The sequence below is a fragment of the Lipophrys pholis genome (genome assembly GCF_963383615.2).
Source record: "Lipophrys pholis genome assembly, chromosome: 6".
In the NCBI taxonomy this organism is placed as follows: Eukaryota; Metazoa; Chordata; class Actinopteri; order Blenniiformes; family Blenniidae; genus Lipophrys; species Lipophrys pholis.
Genome location: NC_137629.1, coordinates 29211748 through 29235554, shown reverse-complemented (window position 1 = coordinate 29235554; position 23807 = coordinate 29211748). Strand labels below are relative to the sequence as shown.

At 41.1% G+C, this 23807-nt stretch overlaps 1 protein-coding gene across 4 annotated transcripts in view; it reads right to left on the bottom strand.

The window, feature by feature from the left end:
• fgf13a (fibroblast growth factor 13a) overlaps positions 1–23382 on the bottom strand; it is a 95063-nt gene extending 71681 nt beyond the window's left edge. The window contains exons 1-3 of one of the 4 annotated variants that reach the window (XM_080465186.1): positions 22197–22517; positions 21928–21995; positions 21496–21658 (exon numbers count right to left, since the gene is read on the bottom strand). In XM_080465186.1, the coding sequence (XP_080321312.1) occupies positions 21496–21544 (49 nt within the window). In that variant the 5' untranslated portion in view covers positions 21545–21658; positions 21928–21995; positions 22197–22517. Of the gene's footprint in view, positions 1–21495; positions 21659–21927; positions 22518–23135 lie in introns of those variants that run through there. The other 3 variants (XM_080465187.1, XM_080465185.1, XM_080465189.1) reach the window with 3 other exon arrangements.
• Positions 23383–23807: the final 425 nt, after the last annotated feature.

Genomic DNA, 23807 nt, shown 5'->3' with positions numbered 1-23807 from the left:
TAGCAATTTTATGCTTTCACTAATAATTATTTGGTTGTAAATTAAAGCAGTAGTTGTAGCTTTAGTAGTTGTTTTCCTTGTTGTCACAGTTGGAGTCATTAAATCCCTCTGTTATGCCCCACTGTTCAACCAGGGCAAGGCATACACTGCCAAGTGACTCATATAGACACACATTTGAACCCTAAATGACTGTCCATCTGCAAATACTGAAAATCGGACACGCTAGGATGCCTGGCAAAGCTAGATTTACTCTGCTGTGAGTTTAACATCCACCAGAACGGGGAGGTTTTTCACTGCCAAGCCATCTGGGCCCCTAAATGTAATATAAAAAAGAAAGAATTTGGCATGCTTCAATTAAATATTTAGAATGTCTAAACTGTATATAACAAATAAGTATTGAACATTTTAAAAGTTACTGTTGATCTAAAGTTGCAAATATAAGGCAGACAAGTATGGATAAACAGTATATAGTTAAGCTTTTGGTTGTTATCTGTGTCCATGTTCATTCGTATTTTTCCCTGTCAGCTGCTGGGACGAAAAACAGACAAACTCAAAACAACAAAGACTGGACCCACGGACTAAAAAAATGAAACAAACTAATTTGAGAAACCCTTTACGTACATACTATTTCTAGATCTGAAACTAAAAACAAAAGATAGAACACCAAAGAGTACTTGATTGAGTGTTGCTATTTCTTTGGCGTTTTCACCCGTGACTGGCCATAAATAGCTTGTTGTCTCTTCTCTCCTTTAAGCTGTCATTTATGAATAATTCAGTGAAGAAATCATAGGTGACAATGAGCTCATCCACATATTCCACCACTATATCCCGATCAAATCTGTTCACAATATCAAATACAACAGATCCCAGCATTCATACTCGGTGTGTGTAACTTTACGGGGCGTGCAGGGAGTGGGTCAATCACCCATTTACATTTATGGATGATCTGTGTTGGCATACTTGGAATATGTGTGGACTAGCCTATAGCCTACATTATGACCTAGATGGGAGAAAGAGGGGCAGTGAGGAGACTTAAACACTTTTCTCTGTCGACTGTCTCGGTGGAAGTGTAGAGACCTCCTTCTCGACACACTTAGCCACTTAATGGGCCTAGTGGGTATGTGTTTGTGTACGTGTGACAGAGAGGCACGTTAATCCTACTTCAGCTGCCACCAGCACCACGACCACTGCCGCACGAGGCGCACAAGGCTCAGGCTCTTTAAGGTCCACTGCCCAACACATGAGCCAGTGATCTGGCAAAAAGAAGGGGCATCTTAGTAAATTGCCTTCGTCATAAAAAAAAAAAAAAAAAAAAAAAGGCTGAGCAGCGCAAATTTTCTGGGTAGAGGGTGAGAACTGTCATCTTAAATGAAGGCACAGTCCTCTGGAATAATTTCCTCTTTGTGAGTTCAAAATGACCAATTTGAGCTTAAATGGACTGAGTAACTGGACTAGTCTGATCTGGTCAGATCTAGGGTGGGTTGTTCTGGGTCTGTCTGTTGACTGTCCCCCTGTTCAGCTCTGCCAGTCTGCACCCAGAGGGCCTGTTATTTTGGGAGCTCAGCTGAGAAGAGATGACAACATCATGGACTGCTTAAGCTGCTTACATTTCCTCAAGCACTCCCAGTGCACCCTGGGATCTCCACTCTTGTGTTGCTTCATGTGTATTAAAAGTCTGTGATTGACCATTGTGCCAAGCACAAACCATCCAAATCTACAAACACACACAGACACACATATGTTTGGTGTGAGAGAATTATTCTTTTTTTATTCAAGAGGGACAGAGCTGAGATGAGACAAGAGAGATGGTGAGAAGGGCTAAGAAAGAGGTGAAATAATGGAGTGAGTAAGTAAAGGAGGTCACATGAAATCGTCACAAGTCCTTGATGACTGACAGTTGTGTTTATCTGGACAATTCACTTGAGAAGTACAGATACTTGAGTGAAAATAACCGCTTTTCTATTTTTTGACTTATCTAATCATGCTAAAGTAAGAAAGATTCTGATATACTTTTAGTATCATTAATCAATACTGTCATTTTAAGGCAGCTTCAAGTATTTTATGGTGGCAGAAGTATGAGGGAATTGGGGCCCAATGTAATGTAAGAACACGTACACACACACTCATACACTATAACTATCAGTATCGTAAAACTAAGTCAGTGTACAAACAGAAACAATCTTTTTTTACATACAACACTCCAAACTCTATGCAAACCTTTTGATTTTAAAAGAGGAAGTCTTGGCATTTAACCATCATTATTATAATTTAATCCCTCTTGAATTTGTCATATTCAGCAGCTTCAATTGGGATAACTGTCACCACCAGCTGCTTGGATTCTTTAACTCTGTCCATATAGCGAGAGGTTGAAAGAACAACAATTTTGAGAGTGTACAGAGTAGCAAGTCAGACTTGTATTCAAATGTAGTAGGTTGTCAAAAGAAAACCGCCAACTCAAAAAAAGGAGAAATACTTTGGAAATGGCCTCGTCTGATTAAAACAGGTGAAGAGCAGATAGCAGTTTTAAACATAAATAGGTGAACTGTGGCACTTTAGTCCATCCATCCATCTATTTTCTATTCCACTTTATCCAGTTCAGGGTCCCAGGATGTTGTGCCAATTCCAGTTGACAACAGGATAAGGCAAGGTCCATCACAGAGTCACACCCATCCACATTCACACCCTCATTAATTAACCTCAAAGGCACATTTTCTGGACTATGGGACGAAACCGGAGACAAATCTCACACAGGCAAATTGAGAACTTGAAAGACCCAGCCCAAGACTCCAACCTATATTCTTCTCAAAGACTATACTTTAATTTTAAATAGATCCACTATTCTTTTCAATCAAACAACCACAAAGGTAGGCAATCATTCTGTTCATAATTTCTTGTATGTAACAACGCCTCCTTTTAAAGAAAAACACAAACTGATAAACTGCAAAATCCCTGAAAACTCTAAAACATTAAATTATCCGACTGATTATATCTGATTTAAACGCCAAATAGTGTAAAAATCTACTTGCTTCAATACATCTCTGCATTGTTAAATATACTCTGCAGGGAGGAGGTAACAGGTTAACAGCGTTTCGGCAGTGAACTGTCAGCACAGTCCTACTTCATTATGAGAGCTGATCCTTTAACAGCAGGCGCAGCGCTTGCATGCCTGGCACAGCGCTCTGCAGTTATTACTGCTCGCACTGCACTCGTACAACCGGCCCAGATGCAAACGGCACCCACACCGTAAAACTTCTGGCTCAGGATATTACAAGCTCATTGCCCAGCAGAGTGACATAAATTTTGACAACTTGAAATCTAAGTATTGCTGAGAGAGGAAGAGGAGGAAGAGTTAAGTGGCGTGCTATACCGAGTCTGGTGTTAGGAGAGTAAGTTGGAGTGGAAATGAGAGAAGGGAAAGTAGACAGGCAGAAAGATTTAAACCCTTTCTTAAAACGGGAGGACTAATGTGCTGCTAGAAGTAGTTTAGAGGGAACAGTAAGTGGTGTGGGGAGAGGTGAGGACAAAAAGTCTTTTGGGAAGTTTTTAGGGGATTAAGAAAGTGGTCATACTACTGGAGAATCTTGGAGAGGTTAAGAGTATTTTTTTACTATAAAACAATGTACAAAAGTATTGTGATGTAGGATAACTTGTTGTGGTGTGAATAACTTTAAGCCTCAATAAGTTGTCTGACAGGCGAAAGGGTTAAAGTAGACGGATAAGACGAGCAAGATCAGTCACAGATTATCTGTGCAGACATCCATCAGCGTTCAGACTGCTGCTGGCTCGGACAGCATCCTGCAGCGCAGCACGCTTCAACGAGGGAAAGACAGTGAGAAGTGAGAGGAGAAGGCTGAAAGAGAAAGCCTCCAGCCAGCGGAGTCACATGAAGTAACCCTGCAAGGCCACATGAACAAGCCTCTGACGTGCAAACCCTCCACATACGAACACTAGCGGTCACACAGTTCGCAACAGGAAAGCAGTTAAAGGACTGTTTTCTGACACACATATACATCGGTTTATTATCAGATTGTTTGTTTTATTAACTGAAATATTTGAGATCTATGATTCTTCGAAATAATACGTAAAATTATACATATCCTGCTGTGCTGTGTTGTTCTGACTGCATTTGTAGAAGTCACTGCAAAAAACAATGGGAGGACACGGATAAGATTGCTTGGATTATTCTGCATACAAGCACACATTGTGACTTCATGCGTGCAAGAAGCGCGAATATTCACGGTACAGCACACGCATGTATCTGCATGCAAATGCACCTTTACATCCTCACTTGTACATATGGAGATACCCACAGAGTATCCTCATATTATAACAAACTCAGATAGGCAAGCACTCGCACTTTGTTTCCTGAAACGGCTTCAGAATAGGCTAAAAATTACCTGACTGCTCCAGCTCCATGTTGTGTATTGGATGACATGCAGTAGCACGGGGCCCCTCAACAGCCTCACGCTGCCCGGACACAGCAGATGGGAAAGCCATTAGGTCAATACTAGCTCTCATAACACTCTGAAGGTTTGTTTTTACACAGTCTGAAGTAATGGTTCAAACTCTGATCCTTCAAAATAAAACCCAGTGCTTCACTTTGCAATGCTTTATGTTTCTGACTCAGATCCAAAGCAACAACTGCGCACGGCCGGGATAAAGACGCCTGTTGACTGACAGCCTCATACTTCTCTCTGCGATTCCTCCCACTCCTTGTCAGTTTTATCATCCTCTTCTATTGGACACAACAATTGCGAGCAGTAAAGTAAACAAGCCAAATATTATTAGTAAGGACTGACAAATGCGGTACGTAACCGCTTGAATGTTCAAAGTCCTTGAAAATATACTGTATGTAGTTTGTTTTCTGGATGAATAGATGTGGCTTTAACTACACTTGCAGTATACAGGATTGGACTTGCCCATTGACATTCTTGTCTAGTCTGCAACTAGAAGTTTTTAAAGAAGATTTCAACCAAAAACTGTATTTCCAACCCCACAGCTGTTGGTATTTCTTTCCAACACACTAGAACCTTTGGTTGAACAGACTCTCAGCGATACTCTATTGCACTACGAGGTAATACATCAACATTACATCTGCCTCATCATTTAAAACCTTTCGTAGGACCAGCACTGACCATTGCAAAAAGACTATATTTATACATTAGAAAGATAAAGGCAAGATATCCACAACTCAATGGTTTCAAGTCCAAACCTCAAAATCATTTATACAAGACATCCTCGCCTGTCGTCCTGTCTTCAGTGTCTTTATCGTTACTTTTCACAAAAATAAAGACACATGTGAAGATCACTGATTCCTTGAGATCTTGACAGGATGAAAATGTTAAACTGAGATGTAGAAGAAAAATAAAAACCTTTTTGAAATTCAGATTTTTTTCCCCAGAATTTACCATAAAAATCAATCTATGTATTTTTAATTTTTTTTATAATACAAGTGTAAAGATTTCATTTGTGAGCCAATAAGTAGCAGCTCAAGTTCTCCTTAAATCCCATTGATTACGAATTCAATGAAATCCTGGCTATAACGTCAGCAGGAGCCTTCAGAGCACCCACACACATTCCCTGTTAACAAGTCCCAACTTGCACGATTCTGCATCTTGTGCGACAGCTTTGGTATTGTTTGTTGGAAAATCTGCCACCATCGGGTCATTTCTCCTCTATTTTTCTGCTTTCATCTCTCCTTCAGTCAATAGGCAGGGTGCCGTGACACAACCACTCATTAGTAAGCAGCAGTGGGCAGGCGGAGATCACTTTGCGAAGACAAACAACTTAATTAGTGGCGGCAAAGCTTTAATAGGTTCAGCTCAAAATAGTTTGGAAAAGCGGGTGAGAAACATAACATCACCAGCACTGTAATTATGTCTGGGATAAGTTTTGATTTCCGTTTCAAATAGAAGGCCCCAATTATTGTGTTCTCACACCGTACTGTTGGCTCTCCTAAATGTGATTTCAACAAGTGTTTATATCATTATAAACATAATATTCATGGGTTTTTAATAACTTCTGGCAGGTGCACAGAGATATCTCCAGGCCCTTTTGTAAATGTGTCCACCAGCAATAATTTGCTTTGTCTTGTGAATGAGGGAGCCTTACTCTATATACCTTTTCACATCACGCCGCTGTCTTTACACTCTTAATTGTGGATCACCAGGGCCAGAGTCGCACAGTGTAAATGTGTACTGCTTCTTTCATTCAATTTGGACTCCCAATCTGCTGGTAATTAGTGCCTCATTATTAAGGTGGTGGCTAATTACACAATCATGGGATGGATTCCAACGTGCAGTTGAGTTGGCTGAGTTTGTGTGAGGGTAGCAACTTCAGATAGAAATTTTAGATGTCGAGTTGTCGCATGACGCAGTTAAGAGATTTAAACAGAAGTGTAGTGGTTAGCACTCGTTCCTTTTGGCAAGAACAGTCAGGTTAGAGGCCTTTCGACGTGAAGTAAGCATGTTCTTCCTGTGCATGCACAGGTTTTCTCAATGTGAGTTAATCACTGCAAACGTTTCCAGTGTGTACCCAATTACCATCCATTGACAGCTGCAGCAATTTGTGATCCTACGTTGGGTGCAGGGATATAGAAGATGAATGGATGGACGGTAAAGATGCAACAGACAAAACATTTGTCGCCCCATAAAAATATGCTGTTATGAATGTATTTGGAGGAACTAAAAGATCCTGCAGAGATGAAAGACCTCACAAATGACACAGATTCAAAGGCTGAAAGACATGATAATAATGATAACTGGTAGTGAAGTATATGAACATTTCCATGATCATCTCATCTAAACGCACATATAGAAGTTCTCAGCTTACTTAAATTGAAAAAAGATCCCATTCACTCAATGCCAGCAGGAACAATGTTTGATATGGATGTTTGACATTCAGGTTTATAAAGGTACAGCAATGCCATTTAGTTTAATTAAAAAAAAACAAAAAAAAACAGCTGAGCCAGTTGCCTGTCGCAGCGATTAGCATGTAGCTTTGGCTGCAGCGTGGGTCAGGTCACTTTCTGCAGCGGGGTTAGTGGTTATCGCGGAGTCGGCAGCTTGATTACCCTGCAGGGTAAAAGGAACCCAGATACTTCCAACTGTGCATGTGTGTGTGTGTGTGTGTGTGTGTGTGTGTGTGTGTGTGTGTGTGTGTGTGTGTGTGTCTGTGCGAGTGTGTGTGAGTGTGTGCGTGTGCCTGCGTGTTTGGACTGTATGTTGTTGGGTTTTATTATGATGCCACGGCCAGGACAGGATGGAGACCCAGAGCCAGGGAGAAGAAACCGGTAGAGAAACTTGCAACGATACTGAGCAGCCATCTGTCCCTCTGAGCTGTGCAATGTGGTGTGCTGAGCACTCGTCCTCCCACACAAACACACATGCTACACAATCATTTATCGAACTGGACACACACGTTGTACATTAGTGGAGAATGCTGTCCACATATTTTCCTAATAGGAAATCTATTACTCCTTGCAACCCGTTAAAACAGAGAATGAACCGAAACATTTTAAACAGTTGCTTTGTTTTCATGTGCAAGAAATCATTTTTTTCTTTTGCATCATCAGGATATATTTAGATGATAAAATTGTGCCCCACAGAACAAGAAAGACGTCCAACTGACTGTGGTGTTTTTTTTTCATCCAAGAAAACAATAAAGTTCACTGACCTGACAGACAAACTAATATTTTCTCTTTATTTGCGTCTTGTGTCTCACAGCTACGGAGCCATAAAACTGTGTTGTTGTTGTGTTTTTGTTTTTTTTAATGGGTGTGATGACTGATTTTAGAGAACGTGTGAGGACTGCCTCCACACAGTGTTAACAACACATTCTGTTCAGCCTACCAAAAGTGCCCACGGGGTCCAAATACAGTTTGTGAGCACGCACGCACACATGCACATACACAACAACAACAACCACCAATCACTCCTATCAAAGATAAAACTGTGGCAGCAGCAAGGGCCTACAGTAATACCAACATTTACAGATTTGAATTGTTTGAGAGGTTATTTATCAAAGTATTCAGCATAAAGAAACCATTCAAACATTTAGCCTTTACAGGAAACATTTGTTCTCCCCACTGACATGACCCGAAAGACATACTACAATTATGTGGCAATACCCGAGTGTCTCCAGGTATCCGTGTTCTCGAAATTATTCGCATTCACTGTAAATGTGTGTCATGACAATAACAAAGCAAAAAAAAAAAAGGTAAATCCCTTTAGTTGTTGCTCCATCCATCTTCTAAACTGCTTTTTCCAAAGCGGGGTCGCCTAAGGCTTGAGGCAGGGGCTAAACCCAGCTGGCTACGAGCAAACGCTGGCTATTCTATACAAGTCGGCAGCCCATCACAGGGCAAATTCACACACACACACTCATGGCAATCTTAGAGTCGCTAATTCAAATGTATCTTTTTGCACTCGGTGAGGAAGATGGAAGAAATTTTAAAGAGGGGAAGTCCAACAATCCATAATTCATATGTGTGCACGGGTATGTCTTGTGTTGACAGATGAACTTCAGATCTACACCTGACTAATAATATATTATTGATTTGCCAAGCTATTATCTAGTCTATTTGTATGTTAAATTAGACATGTTTCCAACCTCACATGACAGAGGCACATTGACACACTAATCCAAAATACACGTACACATCCATACATGCTCAGCACACAGAAGACCACATGACAGACAACAAAAGGGAGGAAAAATCAAATCTGCTCTTTTAAGCAAATACCAAATCTACACAGCATAGTCAAACAGAGAAAGCCCTGCAAATCCAGAGGTAAAACTGCCGGGTTAGACAGAAAAGACACACACACACACTAACGCACGCACACATAAAGACCGTTATATAGAGACGACGATGTGAAAACAGGAGTCATAACAGACATGGGTGGTTGAGTAAATTTCCTTCTCAGCCAGACGCACTTTGAAAGCTGCTGTGATACAAACGTATTTGAACTCTAAATAGTACCATATAACATTTTTTAAAATGGAATGTCAGTTTTCATACATCTTTGGAGAATAACTGACCACTTGGTTACAATAGCACAACAAAGAGACTTGACTTAAAGGTCAGCAACAAGGACTGGCTACACAACTACCTAGAGCTGAGCAGTACTTAATTTAGACCTGGAAAACCCATCGACTCTTACGAGATGAGTCGGATCTGTTTCCAAGCAGAGCAATAATATTAAAGTGGAATCAGAAATTATACAGCTATTAATACATTAGTAGATATTTATCAAGGACCCAGAGCGAGCGGAGGAATTGAAGCAATTTACTATAGTCTCTGTCCTAATTTTCCGCGGTAACCTTTAAGCAAAGCTGAAGCATTTTGGCGTTATATCATGTAACCTTTTCATCTCGCCTACGGCACACTGTTCATCTTCTTTATGGTGGCCTGTTCAGTTGTTATGGATGACTGTTAGATCACTGGCTGCCATCTCTCTCCCTCTCTCTCATTTTTTTTGTTTTGTTCCTTTGCTTAACTCCTCATGTCTTTATCTTCCCGTCTCTGTGCAGCAGTGTAGGCAGAGACTTGTCTCCTCTAATTACACTGGATATGATGTGATCATTCACTACAGAGAATCTCTGTTGACATCTGACAAAACAAAAAGTTTGTCAGGTAGGAAAGTGATTCACACTTCTCTTAAGCTAAAGTTCTTCTGGCCATAATAAGATTTGTAGAGTTCCTGCAGTAAATCTTTACTGCAAAATCCTGCTAAAGTCCAGACACGGCTTGTGCAAAGCCGTTTAGGTAGATATTCTTTTATTTATCTCTGCTTTGTATCAGACACCACGTGGATCCTTAACCAACCACGAGCACCTCTGCTGGATGTTGGAGACGATACTGATTTCAATGTGCTATAAATAACCGAGGTTCACGCAGCGGTCATAATTGGCTAATGTTTCCATTTATTGAAGGCTACTCCGCTGACAGCAAAGATAAAGATTAATGATGCAGCCGATGAAGAACTAACGAGGAGCTCCATGATGTTAAGTTTACCAAGTGTCAGCATAAAAATGTATGATCCCCCGTCAATTGTGCTTCTCATGACTGATAGCGCCTGTGATGTTATAAATTATCCGTCACTCCGGCCTGCAGCAAAATCCGAGACACCGACAGACACGATGGTACAAGCACAAAAAAGTCTCTAACAAGTGTTTGTGTGAAATAAGCAAAAGTTTGACTTTATGGACTTGTACAGTGCAATGAAGCGATGGAGCAGTCTCCACGTGCTTTACATTATCCACATATGAAAACAACCATCTTCTCATGGTGGCAGCCACAATGCAAGCGACTCACACAACACTGGGAAGAACTTTGGGGTTCGGTATCTTCACCAAGGAAACTTTAGCATTTGAACAAAGTGTTGAATCCAACACGTCTTTGTTTTATGGGAGGAAGCCAGAAAACAGTGTGAACATGCAAACTCTACACAGGTCAGAATGTAGGTGCCCTAACTGTTGATTCTGATCATTAAGGGTATTAGAGGTTAATATAACAATAATTTGTGCACAAAGTTGTGAATTTTAAGGTCATTCTATGTCTGTCTGGTTTGTGAAAAGGGTCAGACCACTTGAGTATTGATTTGAGCCAAATCATTTAGGCTAAGCTCTTTATATAGTGCATGTTGATGCTGTTAAGGTTTTCAAACCAATTTTAAATAACAGTATTAGGACCCAGGGTCCATTAGTTACAGACTCATATGGATTTATGTTTGACTAAAACAAATCCATTAGAATATTCATTGATCAGATTTGTGCTTGAACCTTTTAACAGTTAGAGTGTAAACCAGTGGGGGCATGAAGTCAGGAGTTCTCCAATAGTGAGTGTATTTTACTTGTATTGTCTGATAGTGTTTTATTAATATATGTTTATAATTTGGTCAGTGTTAAAGTTAAAGGTGTCCTTTTGGCAGCCTGCTTCAGTGAATGTGTAATTTTGGGGTCTCTGTTGCTCTTGTTGATCTATATTTCATTACTGTTTTATCTAACCTGAGACTGAAACGCCAGCTAACAATCACAGTCACATTCACACATAGGGGTATGTTTTGATTCATCAATTAACCAGCATGTTTTTGGACAATGAAACCAGCAGACTCATTAATGCACTGGGAACACATCTTGTTCTGCAGTGAACGGTGATCATTTTCTCTCTCATCAAATTTTAGATTAGTGTGAAGTCGTGTTTCGAAAGGATGAAAATATTCATCAAAAGTAGGTTTTGCATTAAACATGACATACAACTGACTTTAGATTAGTATTCTTTAAATATTTTCCCCTCTTAGTGCAGAATGATATCATTGGGTCCCCACTCTCATACAGAATGTTATTCAATGGCATTATCATAATACTCCTATTGGTCGTGGTAGAGCGAAACAAAAGTCCAACATTTCCTTTTATATAGTTATCAAACAGATTTCAAGTGGCTGGGACAAAAATTACTCAAGTGAACTAAATTAAAACGAAAGTACCTGTATCGCTCATTTATCGTTTCCTTCCCGTCCTTAATTTTCTTAACAAGCGCTTCTCTCCATGTGAGTTCCCGCCGTGGCTCAGAGCATACGTTTGTGTGAACACGTGTGACAGCATTTTGCAGCGCTGCATTCACAAGAGTGCACGTCAGGAAGGCACCTTGGTATCCACCACCCATGACTGACGACTCCCATGCTTATTGAGGGCTTTGTTGCCGTGGCAGCGTCTCATTATGTAAATGATGTCTCCCTGATGAGAAGGAGGAAGGCGCAGCCGTGATGCTCACTGCTCCAGACTGTGTAAAATTGGCTTCAGGGACCAGTGAAGGATCGTTGCTATATTTAGCAGTCGTCTTAACAATGTCTTTCTTCTCCATTCTTTTCTCACATCTTTGAAACAGAAGGCCCGCTTGCATTTAACACTTGCCTCATCTTCTTCACACAGTGAGTGCGCTAATATCATACTCCGTTTAAAACGCAATAGCACGCCACCGTGATTAAATTGAGAGTTTTGACGTGTACTATTACGAGCACCTTATCGTCATTTTTCTTCTCTCTATTGAAAATTTTTTTTTTTCGGAATGTATCACTCATCCATCCCCTGTCCTCATCAAAGCTGAATGAATGTGCTTCCTCTGAGGACTGGGACTAATGGCTTTCCACTACATATCATCTTTCATGTTCCGGCTCAAGGGAAACAAATACTTAGTGTCTTGGTCATTCCTGACATTAAACATGACCCAAATACATGAATCCATACAGCCCATATCGCTGACTTTAAATTAAGCACAATTATTGCTTTTGTCTCCTTCTCAGTGTCTGTCCAGTAGCAATTGGAGCTTTTCAGCCGACTGCCACAGATTAGATCCATCTTCATTACTAATTTGGCCTGCGCTAATATTTAGTTAGTGTTGACCTCTATTCTCCATCAGTCAAGACACCTGGAAGCTCAGCTGGCCCTCCAGGGAATGTGTTTATATCTCTATTATACTGTAACAGCTATTTTGAGAGAGTGACCCGGAGATCAATGCAGTCAATAGTATTATCCTCCGGAGTACACTGCAGCTTTGAGGTGTTCGGGGAGTCAGTCTAGACCTTAATTAATGAGCAGCAACTGAAATTGCTTGCTCCTCCGCTTCAAGCTGAATACAGAGACTATGTGCTCTTGACAACAAAACTCATCGGCCATAACAAAGCAATGTGTGGTTTTACAGAATACCATTAAATGTTTTAGAATGAGAAGAATTGTACTTTATTAAATTTCTTCACCCAATTGACCCTTGGCACATAGCACGGGGAGAACATGCAAACTCCACACAGAAAAGCCAAGGGCTGTATTTGAACCCATGACCTTCTTGCAGTGAGGCGAGAGCGCTAACCACTGCGCCACCATGTGGCCAAAAGGAATCAGAGGAATCGCTGCAGTCAAAATTTCACTTAAGTAATTTCTTGTTGTGAATTCCTGCAAATTCTAAACATCTGATCAAAACAGAGATTTATTTACATTTGTAAAGACCTGGATTTCTCAAAATTATGTAGTATTACAACAGTGAAACATACTAATAGCCGTGAAATAGCAGGCGTTAAGAGTTCTCTGTGTTTTGCCGCTAATGTTTTTTCACATTGACAATACCTACATTTTATTGGTTGTTTTTCCTTTACTCCCATATGGAGGCATAAATCATGTAACTATTACACAAATTCTTAAATTGTAAGGTGGTATACTTCATAAACTCTGCGCAATAGCGTTAGATGCAAGTTATCACTCTCCACTGGAGGGAAAGAAATGAAGCGAATCAGGAATCTCGCCATTGTTCCAGTGGGATTTATGAAGGGAAAACAGTTTGGTTTGGAAACAGAGGGAGATTGTGGACACGCTCGACCACTTAACCTCTTTGGGGATCTGAAAACTATTGTCGGCATAGCGATGATCGTCACATTGGTTTCTGCTGCATTTGAATTGGTTGTTAGCAGCTTTAGCATGAGATGGCGGTCATGAAAGTTTCTGACGATGTCAGAAAATAAAATAGTTTTGCGGTGGTCACAATGGCCATGTATGAACCCGTCTCACTGTACAACGTAAAACCGAGGATTTCTAAGCCACAAAAAGAGACATTTAGCATTTAACCACGATATTTAGTTACTCAGGTCTGGGCCAGGAAAGTATGAGTTAGATTTGAGGTCAGAATTTGGGGTTAGAATTAATCCACAGGAGATGAAAGTAAGCCACTTTATTGTACCCTGAAGGCATGAAAGTATGTCTTTAATGTCGCTCTAATCTATGTGTGTCTCTATTGTAAAAGATGACTGGTCAATGAGGAGACAGTATCTTGCTTTATGATACTATAATTTCTGACAAATAGCAGACTCTGTGCACCATGTCACAGTGATGAATTTAAAATGACTACACTTTTAAACCTGGACCTGCTCTACTCCCTCTTTCCTGTCAGTGCGAATGTCATTAAGTGAAACTGCTGGCTGTTGTTATGTTCATGCTGACACATGCTTCACTCACACGCAGTGCTGTGCACTAAAGAACACTTTACAGGACCCGAAAGAAGCACAGTTGGACTATATTTTTTCACATTTTGCATAGATCACCGAGATCCATAGGTGATGATAAACTGTGGATTAGGTTGCATAAAGCCATTTTCAGCCTTTTAAAATCCCTTTATCTCCCCCCCCCCCCCCCCCCCCCCCGTCTGCCAGTACATCAGGTCAGTTCAGGATTTCCCTCCTGCTTTCTAAGCTGATGTTTCTTCTGGTAGCTCCAGAGTCCCGCTGAGGTGAAACACTGATGCAAGCTGAAGTGTGGCCCTCCCTGCAACTTGCTTGTGAAATCAGCTGTAGTATTGGAGGAGACCAAAAAAGCAGGGAACCCTGTTCACCATTCCCTGCACGTTTGCAGAGAGAGATGGTGGCCCGTAGCTCCACGGTCTTCCTCATGAATTCCTACTACTGCAACCTTGTCCAGAGTTAAGAGACCGTCGACCTCTAATCTGCATTCCACTCAAACCTGAGGCAATCATTTTTCCCTCCCCCATCAGCACTACGAAGGCCCGCTGGCCAGTCAAGACGCCGTCTCCCAGGCCTCTGCTCTGTTCCAGACTGTAGATCCTGTTTATTACCCCTGGTCCAGCCTTATCTCCTCCCTTTCTTACCTCGTCTTAATCCCCTTTATAATTTTCACCAACTTTAATTAGTTCATGTCCAGAGCAACTATTAATCCTGCGCATGATTTAAAATATAGAATCGGGGCAGGCCATAAAACCTTTGAGCACTACACGAGTTTGAGACCTTGGCAGAAATATTTCACTGGTGTTGCTCTAACCGTAAAAAGCCGCTCACTTCAATCTTCTGCCTTCTATGATTTTCACAGTGCTGTCCCAAGCTCTGCTGGGCTCTTTGCGAGCAGTCTTGGATGATGATGGCAACCCGTGGCCTCCTCGGTAACCTTCAGATACTGTAATTGCTTTTGTGACCTCCTTTTGACCTGGCAACCTTCAGATAGCGCTGCACAGTTTTATGAAATGCTCTTCTGTAGTGGCTTTCAGAATACAACCGTCCATGGAAACAAAAGAAAGAAAGAAAAACCTTCTGGGTATCCCCTTTATGTATCTGCAAACACACCGGACGATTATCCAAATCAAACATGATAAAATTAGCTTCCCGGTTACTATAGTAACTACAAATACAGCTTAGCATGCCCTTGCAAATTAATCCACATGAAGTTTGCAGACCTTCTGTGGGACCTCATGCCTGGAGATAAATGAAGGAGACACGTGCGATGTGCAGCTCGCACGGAGCTGCGTGCAGCACCGACAATCTGAAAGTGATCTTTCGGCCAGATGAGTCAACGTCGCCACATGCTCAGTTGAACAGATGAGCTCGTTCCTTCATCTCACACCGGCTAACAGCATTTGATCTGCGATGAGTCCATTAACACTCAGAGCTGCGTTGTTACATGCCTGGCAAGAGCATTATGTGAGGAGGAATTGATTGTATTTGCCACTTGTTACTTTCTCCGTACAATTATAAAAATCCAAAAAGAAAACTCCATGAAAATGTTCTCTTTCTATTTCTCTCTGTCACTCAGAATCCTAAGGGAGGAAAAAAAAATAACAGAGCACTATTTTCAGACCTGCTGATGTCATCCATATCCGATTTCACAGATAATAACCCTTTAAGAAAATGGTCATGTTCTTCATTTCCTTTCCCATTAAGCCCCAGAGCCAACAAGAAGACTGTCAACCTCAACTTTGACGTTAGCAGCTACAAGGGAGGGTTAGTAGGTCCCATAGAGCTGACGTCAATTCAAAGCCTTACATGACATAGTTTTTAGTATGCAGCTGCTTCATTTCTGAATATGTCATCGTTCTGGCCTCATTGAGGGACACCATTAGTTGTTGTCTGCTCATTTGTTTGACTCACGTATCCACAATTATGGGAGATTAAGTCTAGATGAGATTAACTACTGTATAGAGTGCATTTCTGAAAGTAAAAAAAAAGCTGCAGGTAGCAGAAAATCTCACACCTCATCGTTGTGATCTACGGCTTTATTTTGATGAATTAATTTGGAGCAGGAATTGTTTTCCAGAATCAGTGGATCAATGACATAGCAGATGCAGGCCAGAGAGAGAGAAGATGTAGTCATCAGCATTCAGCCCCTTTAACGTACATTTGGGTGCTTAACTTTTATTCGTGTTTTTGAATGATTTCTGAACTCTGTGAATGTCAAAGTAAATTACTCCTGCCTTTTGCTGTTCACTGTTAAAATATTGCAAATACTCACAAAAATACAAAATCCTTTGTTTTGTGAGATTACAATAACTGATCCTTCTATTATGCATTCATATTGTTACGCTTCAACCTTCAGCAGACGCTGATGTTTAAACTTACATTTTGATTAAAGAAGGATTAAAATCCTTTAGTCTCTCTGACTGACACTAGAGAGAAAGGCAAATGACATGACAACATTAATGTCTGTCAAGAAAAGGCTGTTAGAAATGTGGCAAGATTAACACATATAAATGGAAAGACCCCAAATCTGAAAGTGGGAAAGAAGTTATGCAGGAATGCCACTGACATGCAATGGCCCTGCATATTTACAACCAGAAGAGGCATGCTCTAACTGAAACTGAGGGAGCAGTTCACAAAGCAGCTCCCTTCAGAAGACATGCAGCTCTGTGGATTACCAGCAGCTCGCTGACTAATGCACACAGAGTCAGGTATTTAAAGACTTAAAGCGGAGAACCGTTATGGCTGTAGTGAGCAATGTGACTCCATTTCAACATGGAGAAATTAAGAGGATGACAAAATCTTTAAAAAACAGTTTTGCGAAGGAGAAATGTTGTCAATTTACAAAAACACACCAATCAGAAGAGTGTGCACTGACCACAGGGCACGCCCGGGTCACTCAAGAAGGCCACGCTGACAGAGAAATTGAAGAGACAGGCTCTCAATGTTGTCAAACAGCAATCAACAGACAAGTTTGCAATGGAGAGTGGCAGGCCACCGATGCCACTCAAGAGATGCGAGTGTCATCAGACCCTGTGACCGGAGGTGAGCCCGTTTCCTGCAGGCCGTGTAGCCGGATCTGCGTCGGAACCGTAAAGACATCTGACGAAGAACAACTTTGCTATCCTGACACCACAAGTATTATCAAGACAATGTCTCTTCCCCCACCTCAGCGTGTCATTGCAACAGACAGGAAGTGTACCGACAACCTGTGGTGGAATGATCAAACCGTCACGAGTTAACGTCATCCTTCAGCACAGCAACTCTAACTAGTTGAGTTGCTCATTCGAATTGTGATTTGTACTGTTCCTAAAATATATGTACTTGAGAGAAGGAGAAGCTAAGAAAAAATGAATTTTGTATTTGTAACATTGGAGTAAAATGATTTTGAGCTGACCCTGTGAAATAGCAGAAAATCCTGTCGGTTTACTGGATTCAAGATTCATCTGGAGCAGTTTTCCAAACTTGGGGATTAGAATTTCAAGACCTCCACATGAAAAGCTTTTGCACTACGAAATGAGCACGTTGCTGCGGCTCGCCTGTGCATGCATGAGGTATATTTAAAATCAAGTCTCTCCTGTTAAACTACTATACCATCTAATTTCTTGACCACATGCTCTTTGGAGAAGTTTCTCGACGAGCCGGGTGATTCGATTGAAATATCTTGATGACATTGTAGAGGGTAGGTTGTATTGCTGATGAGATTAGAGCAGGTGTCAGTGTTGTGGGAGATAGAGCTGCCGGCATTGTGATTAATGAAGCAGAACTAAACTCCTCTCAGGATATCTATTGATTCACTTCGGTTGGTGGCAGGCCTTGTGTTGAATTAATCTGCCTGCAAATATGCAAGACTTGTGCCTTCTGCCACACTCGGGCCTGCAGTTTGAGGCTGACATGAATCCACTTGCTGACACCTGCAGCCCAGGAGGGAAGTCTATCAATGAGCCGCAGTGATGCCAAGTCTGAGGAGAGTGACAAGAAATGTAGACACAGTTGGAAACTCACACCTAGAAAGCATTTATAACATGGAGCAGCTGAATAACTTAAATAAAGTTGACAAAATAAACTGCAGGTTTGTTTACCTGTAGTAAAATCGCTGAGTGATCGGTTGTAATATTGATGCATCTGTAATGCAGAACTGTTTGCCCTTTGACGGGAAAGTGAGATTATCTGGATGTTTCTGCATTTCCTGATTTTCTAAAAAACACGGCAAGATAAAGCTGATGACAATGAACTGGTGTATGATTAAAAAGTAGTACTATACATACTGTAGGTCATTGTGACTCGTGTGGGATTGATTGGGATTAGAGGAAATTCCAGAAATACTGTGCTTTACAAATATATCATAATAATCTGGAAAATTACATTTCTCACGTCACACTTCGTACACTGGACCAGCTGATTGTTGTTTTAAGTCAACAGCACCAAACAGGAAACAAAAAGAAAACCATTGTTGACAAACACTACATAAAACTATTAAAGAGACAGTACGTTTACTTTCCAATGTAAGCCCTTTAAGTGTTAATCCATATACACTAAAGTTATCTTGCTGAGGTTTCAGGCAGTGAAAGTTATAACGCTGAGAGAGCTCGTACGTCACGCTTCGACAAATCACGCCGTCTCCACAACTTTGCTTCAGAAGAACTGGGGGATACGAACACACATGATTCACTGTTGATACCGAAGCTCTGAAACTGATATATATATATATATATATACACTCCTCCCCTTAGGAAATCAGCCTGACAGAGAGCAGAGTCCCGAATAATATTACCGGATGACAGAAGTGATAACATTACTGGGTTGCATGGTTTTAAAATTGCATGTTTTGTTAGCATGATTAGAATTTGGACCACCACAGAGAAAACACATTACCTACTTCATTGTCATTTATAATGGAGGGAAATAATGAAGCTTCTTTTCCATTAATCCAGTTTATATTCTTATAGTCAAGACTGAGATTGGTCCTTTCTAACCAAGGCGGAATTGCTTGTTAAACTCCATGTCAACATTTTATTAAATTCTTTTAGAAGAACAACATTTTTGATGTTTCCAAACCATTCACTTGGTTTTCAGAAGCTTCACTGATTGCACATCCTTTTAACATCTTGGTTTTTCATGGTGTGAGATGGGTAGAAGTCACCAGATCCCTCTGTAAACCAACAGCTTGTAGAAAAAGAAAGAAAAGCTATGGAGATGGTAGGTGGTTCCGGCCTTAATGGACTGTTTGCCTGAAATAATTCGTGGGACAGGTGGTTACCAACATTGGCAGGGTCAGTAGTGATTTTCCCTGCGCAGTTCCCTGTGCTTGTGCCATTCAACTCTCTGATGGAGGACAGCTGGCACCAAGTGACCCACACAGTCATGCAGAGACTTTTTTTTTTCCTCCCCTAAATTTGGAAGGCAACACCAGCCTGCCATATCAGTTTTTCAATTTTGGCAGTACATCTATAAAAATAGCACAGGCTTTGTTGAATCGACTTAGTTAAGCAGGAGATTTTTTCCTTTTTTGATTCCCTCCGAGAAATTTCGTAGATGCTTCTGCTGCCGTAAAGCTTAAAAGAATCAACTGTGCACACATGTGATTGATTTCCAGTGGGAGAAGACAGGGGACGTTATTGCAGAGGTTAATCTTGAAATCAGTTCTTTTTGAGCATATTTTTGCTGGCTGCATCATCAGAAAAGCATAGCAGCTTAGTATTTCTATCACCTTTTCATGTAGTCTGGATTCTAAAAGGTAGATGCCAGACACTGCACACTAAAGTATATTGAATGCATTAAAAATAAAAAATAAAAGACTGTGTGCACCAGATTCCATTTCTGATAGAAGTTAATATATTAAAATATAAGCATACATGCAACTATATCTGCATACATTATACTGAATGTAAACTGTGGATGTGTCTGGTAAGATCAACCCCAATTAAACTATGATAAACATCTTATGAATATCTCTTTTGTCTCTTTGAGTGAAGGTATTGACTGTACATCAACCAATTAGTCACAGAGGAGAGTGGGCAGTGCTTCAACAATAACTTGCATGAATTTGCACAGATTATATAACCTGAGCCATGAGGTACAATAGCCTGTAGTCCATTAACAATTCTATTTATACGTTTCATTCTGGCCACAGATGATGTGCTGTATCAGCATCTGTAGTAGCTTTCTGTATGCACCACTTATAGTCACATCAACAAATGACACCATCACTTGCAGCAGTGCTGCCAAAATAAAGCAGTTAGGTGTATTGATTTGTTGTGAGCACCTTAAACAGAGCAGGGACACAACAACAGGGAGATCCAATTGTAGCTATACTGTAAATAAACAACCATGCTGCAATAGGCAAGCTGCCATAGCGTCAGAGCTGCTTGTTATTTTACTAGCTGGTGACCAGAAATATGCATTTTAGTAAATAAATACCATGTTTACAATGAAGGACAATAGAGCAGTGCCTGGTTTTAGACGAGGGGGAATTGTTGAGTAGAGCAAATAGATTAATTAATTGAAGCACCTTTCACACAAAAGCAATTTTGGGGGGGGGGGGGGGGGTCATCAGTATGAAGGCTGCTGGACACGCAATTCTAATACTTTTCTATCTTTACAAACACATTTGTATTCCCTGCACGTAACCAACGTGCTTCTCTGTTCTCGACATTTATTTAATTTTCTAACTTGTCCTTTTCCCCCCATTTTTCATAGAAGAAGCATCACAAAGACAAAGGTGCAGTAGCGCGTGTCGGTGCGTAAAGTGCCGCGCACGTCTCCATTGTAGATGTTAGTGATCAGTGTTGCAGCCCTGTCTCTGCTCTGTCTCCATGGCAATGCATAAGGCAGTTTACTTGCTTTTTGTTCGCGCAAAGTCGGTTTTTTGGGGGGTTTTTTTCCAATTTAATTTAATTTTTGTTTTTCACGCCATGTGTCATAATCTCGGGCTGCGGGACCGAGAAGTGCTCCGCGCATCGTGGCTGCACAGATGTGATGAGAATGAAGACTCTGCGGATGCGGTGCGAGCGAGAAACACAAAGGGACCTTTCAACAGGATGCCAGGGACGCAACGAGATACCGCTGTCATCTTTACAACCTTATAAATGATACTTTTCAAGTGAAACGTGACGTTTGAGAACAATTCTGTCACCCTGTAGACCTACAGGTCTGCAGCGTTAATGACGCTTTACCAGATCGTATTTTTATTTATTTTTTATTTTGGACGATCACCAAGTCCATGCAAATGAAGCACGTGATCTCAGAGCAACACATTCGTGCAGCATGTAGGCCTACAGGACCAAATGCTTTAGATCTCACACAGAAATCCCCACATGCAGCGTGCTGGGAGGAGAATGGTTGGTTCACCATCCAGTGGCTGCTGCTGTTGCCAGTCTAGCCTCACAGGGAGCACCATGCAGGAGATGAATGGGAGCGTGTTCGCCTTCAAACCTGTCATTTCTAGGGCATAAAGCAGTCTGGGTGCAAGGCAAGAGTCGTGTCTTACCCTTGGAAGCATCCTTGTCTTCTTTAGGCTTCGCCACTTTTCCACTCATAGATCCCAGTTTGGATGTGTAATTCCCGATTTAGATAAGAATGGAAATCCCCCTAATTTCCGATTGTCCTCAATGAAATCCTCACCAAAGGTTCCAGGTGCTGAGATAAGGGTTCTGTGAGCGGAGGAGGGAAATATTCATCAAATTTGCAGTTTCCCTGTCACAACACATCAGCAGCTTTTAGCGTCACAGCGGCGCCAGAAAACCACACAATGGACCGTGAGAGCTGCTCGGTCTGCGAGCTTTCCATTAATTAGATATCAATGAGAACATCCAACTACTGATGCCGTCTAAACACACACACACGCGCGCGCTTCGACAAAGAGCCCCATATACTTTCATTGAAGACCAACATCTCAGCCGCTCCACTGATTTGAACCTACCTTATCTCCTCCACGTTTTCTGCTACATCAATGCACATTGATGAAAGGAATCTCTCCCACCGTGAATCCTGTTATGTTGCATACAAAAAAGAATCACGACCTACTCTACTGTGACAAAGAAAACGGAGCATTTAAAAAAAAATTATAATTAAAAGAAGCAGCCGCCAAATGTAGCGCAGTTCTCTCCCCCTCCAGAGGTCTCCAGTCAAGAAAAACCAAAAGGAAAAAAAACCACAAGTCAAAACATTGAAGCGTCCTGTCTGACAAACCCCGGGAGAAATGCCATCCAATGCAGCTCCTGCGACCAGCTTTTCTTGTCTGAGGCTCTTCTCTCCTCCTCCCGTGCTCCTCTTTAAACGCTCAGGCAGGATCAACAGGATACACAACGTGAGAGCGCTCCACCCGCCACAGCGCCGATTCTCACTGTGGACGCTTGTTTTTTGACCTCGGAATCACACAGCCGTGATGGAAACGAGTCGCTCCATCCGCGAACGCAGCCAGTGCGCGCCGTGCCTGTCGACGCGGTGCGGAATTAAAGCAGGAGGTCGTGCTGCATGACGCACACCATCTTGCTGTTGCTCTCGTTCAGTGGTCGCTTTTTGCCAGGGCTGTTCTTCAGACCATTCACATCCAGGCTGCGCGTTTTCTTCCCATCAAACCTCCCATCTAACCGCGGTGTTTTATTAATTGTTCATTGAGCACACAAGTATCCATTTTTTACGAGTCGAGAGATTATAAAATGAGAGCAATAAAAAAAACAAACCATGAGGTTAATTAACACTTTTGCTATTTACATAATGTTATTCCCATAACATGTGTAGACTGTTCCCACCAACTGTTACGTAAAACTAAATCACCACACTACGAATTAATTTCGTTCATAGAAAGAAAGAAAGAAAGAAAGAAAGAAAGAAAGAAAGAAAGAAAGAAAGAAAGAAAGAAAGAAAGAAAGAAAGAAAGAAAGAAAGTGCTTGGTGAACAGCAGGGAATAAAGAATGCTTACAGTTGTTTTAAAGATATGTATAACACAATGTCTTCGACTGTAAAATCAAGCTGTATCCATTCATGATAAGTCTTCACTGTGGGGGAGTGACTATCACAACCGACTGCTCTGGTAAGTGATTAAAACTTTTCTGCACAGAAAGTTGGCGCGCATAAATCTGTCTCACCTTAATGTTTATACATGTGATGTATGAGAGAAGTCTTACCTTTAAACTGTGGAGATGGAGCCTAAAAGGTAAACCTCATCTTTTATTTTGAAGTCACAAGAAGCTGTTCAGAGTCAAAAGTCTGCTTTTCTTCTTGGCCTCTTAATCCAGTTTTGGGGATTTTATCTGCAGTTCTTTATATCAACAAAATCCAGGTCCAATCCCAGTCCGATTGTTGCGGGTGTTATGTCACATCTCCTGGTCCTGCAGGTCTGTGGCTCTCACAAGCAGCAGAGGAAAAAGACCTGCAGGTTGAGGGTTACCAGATCCATATGGATGCTATTTTTAGAGGAAACTGGACCCCCTTCCAAGTTTCTTCACATGCTCAAATCCTCCCGAGACGTTTAAGGCACACTGATCCATTTCAACCAGCAGCTTTGGCTCAAATGAGCAAATTATTAGAATATTTAAAGAAGAATTCCGGTTGTATTGGTTGTTACTTCATTTACAATGCAGCAAACTAAACTCTAATCAAAAACATGTCTCCAATGATTTTTTTATTTTTTATTTTTTTTAAATCAGAAGACATATGAGTAGTTAAGTCCACAACAAAAATTCACATTTGTTGGTCTTGTACTGTTTTTTTATTATTTCAAAAACCTTTCACTAAATATTCCAAAAACACGTCACATCTGTAGATCCCATTAAAATTGATGTATTGATCCTGGTACC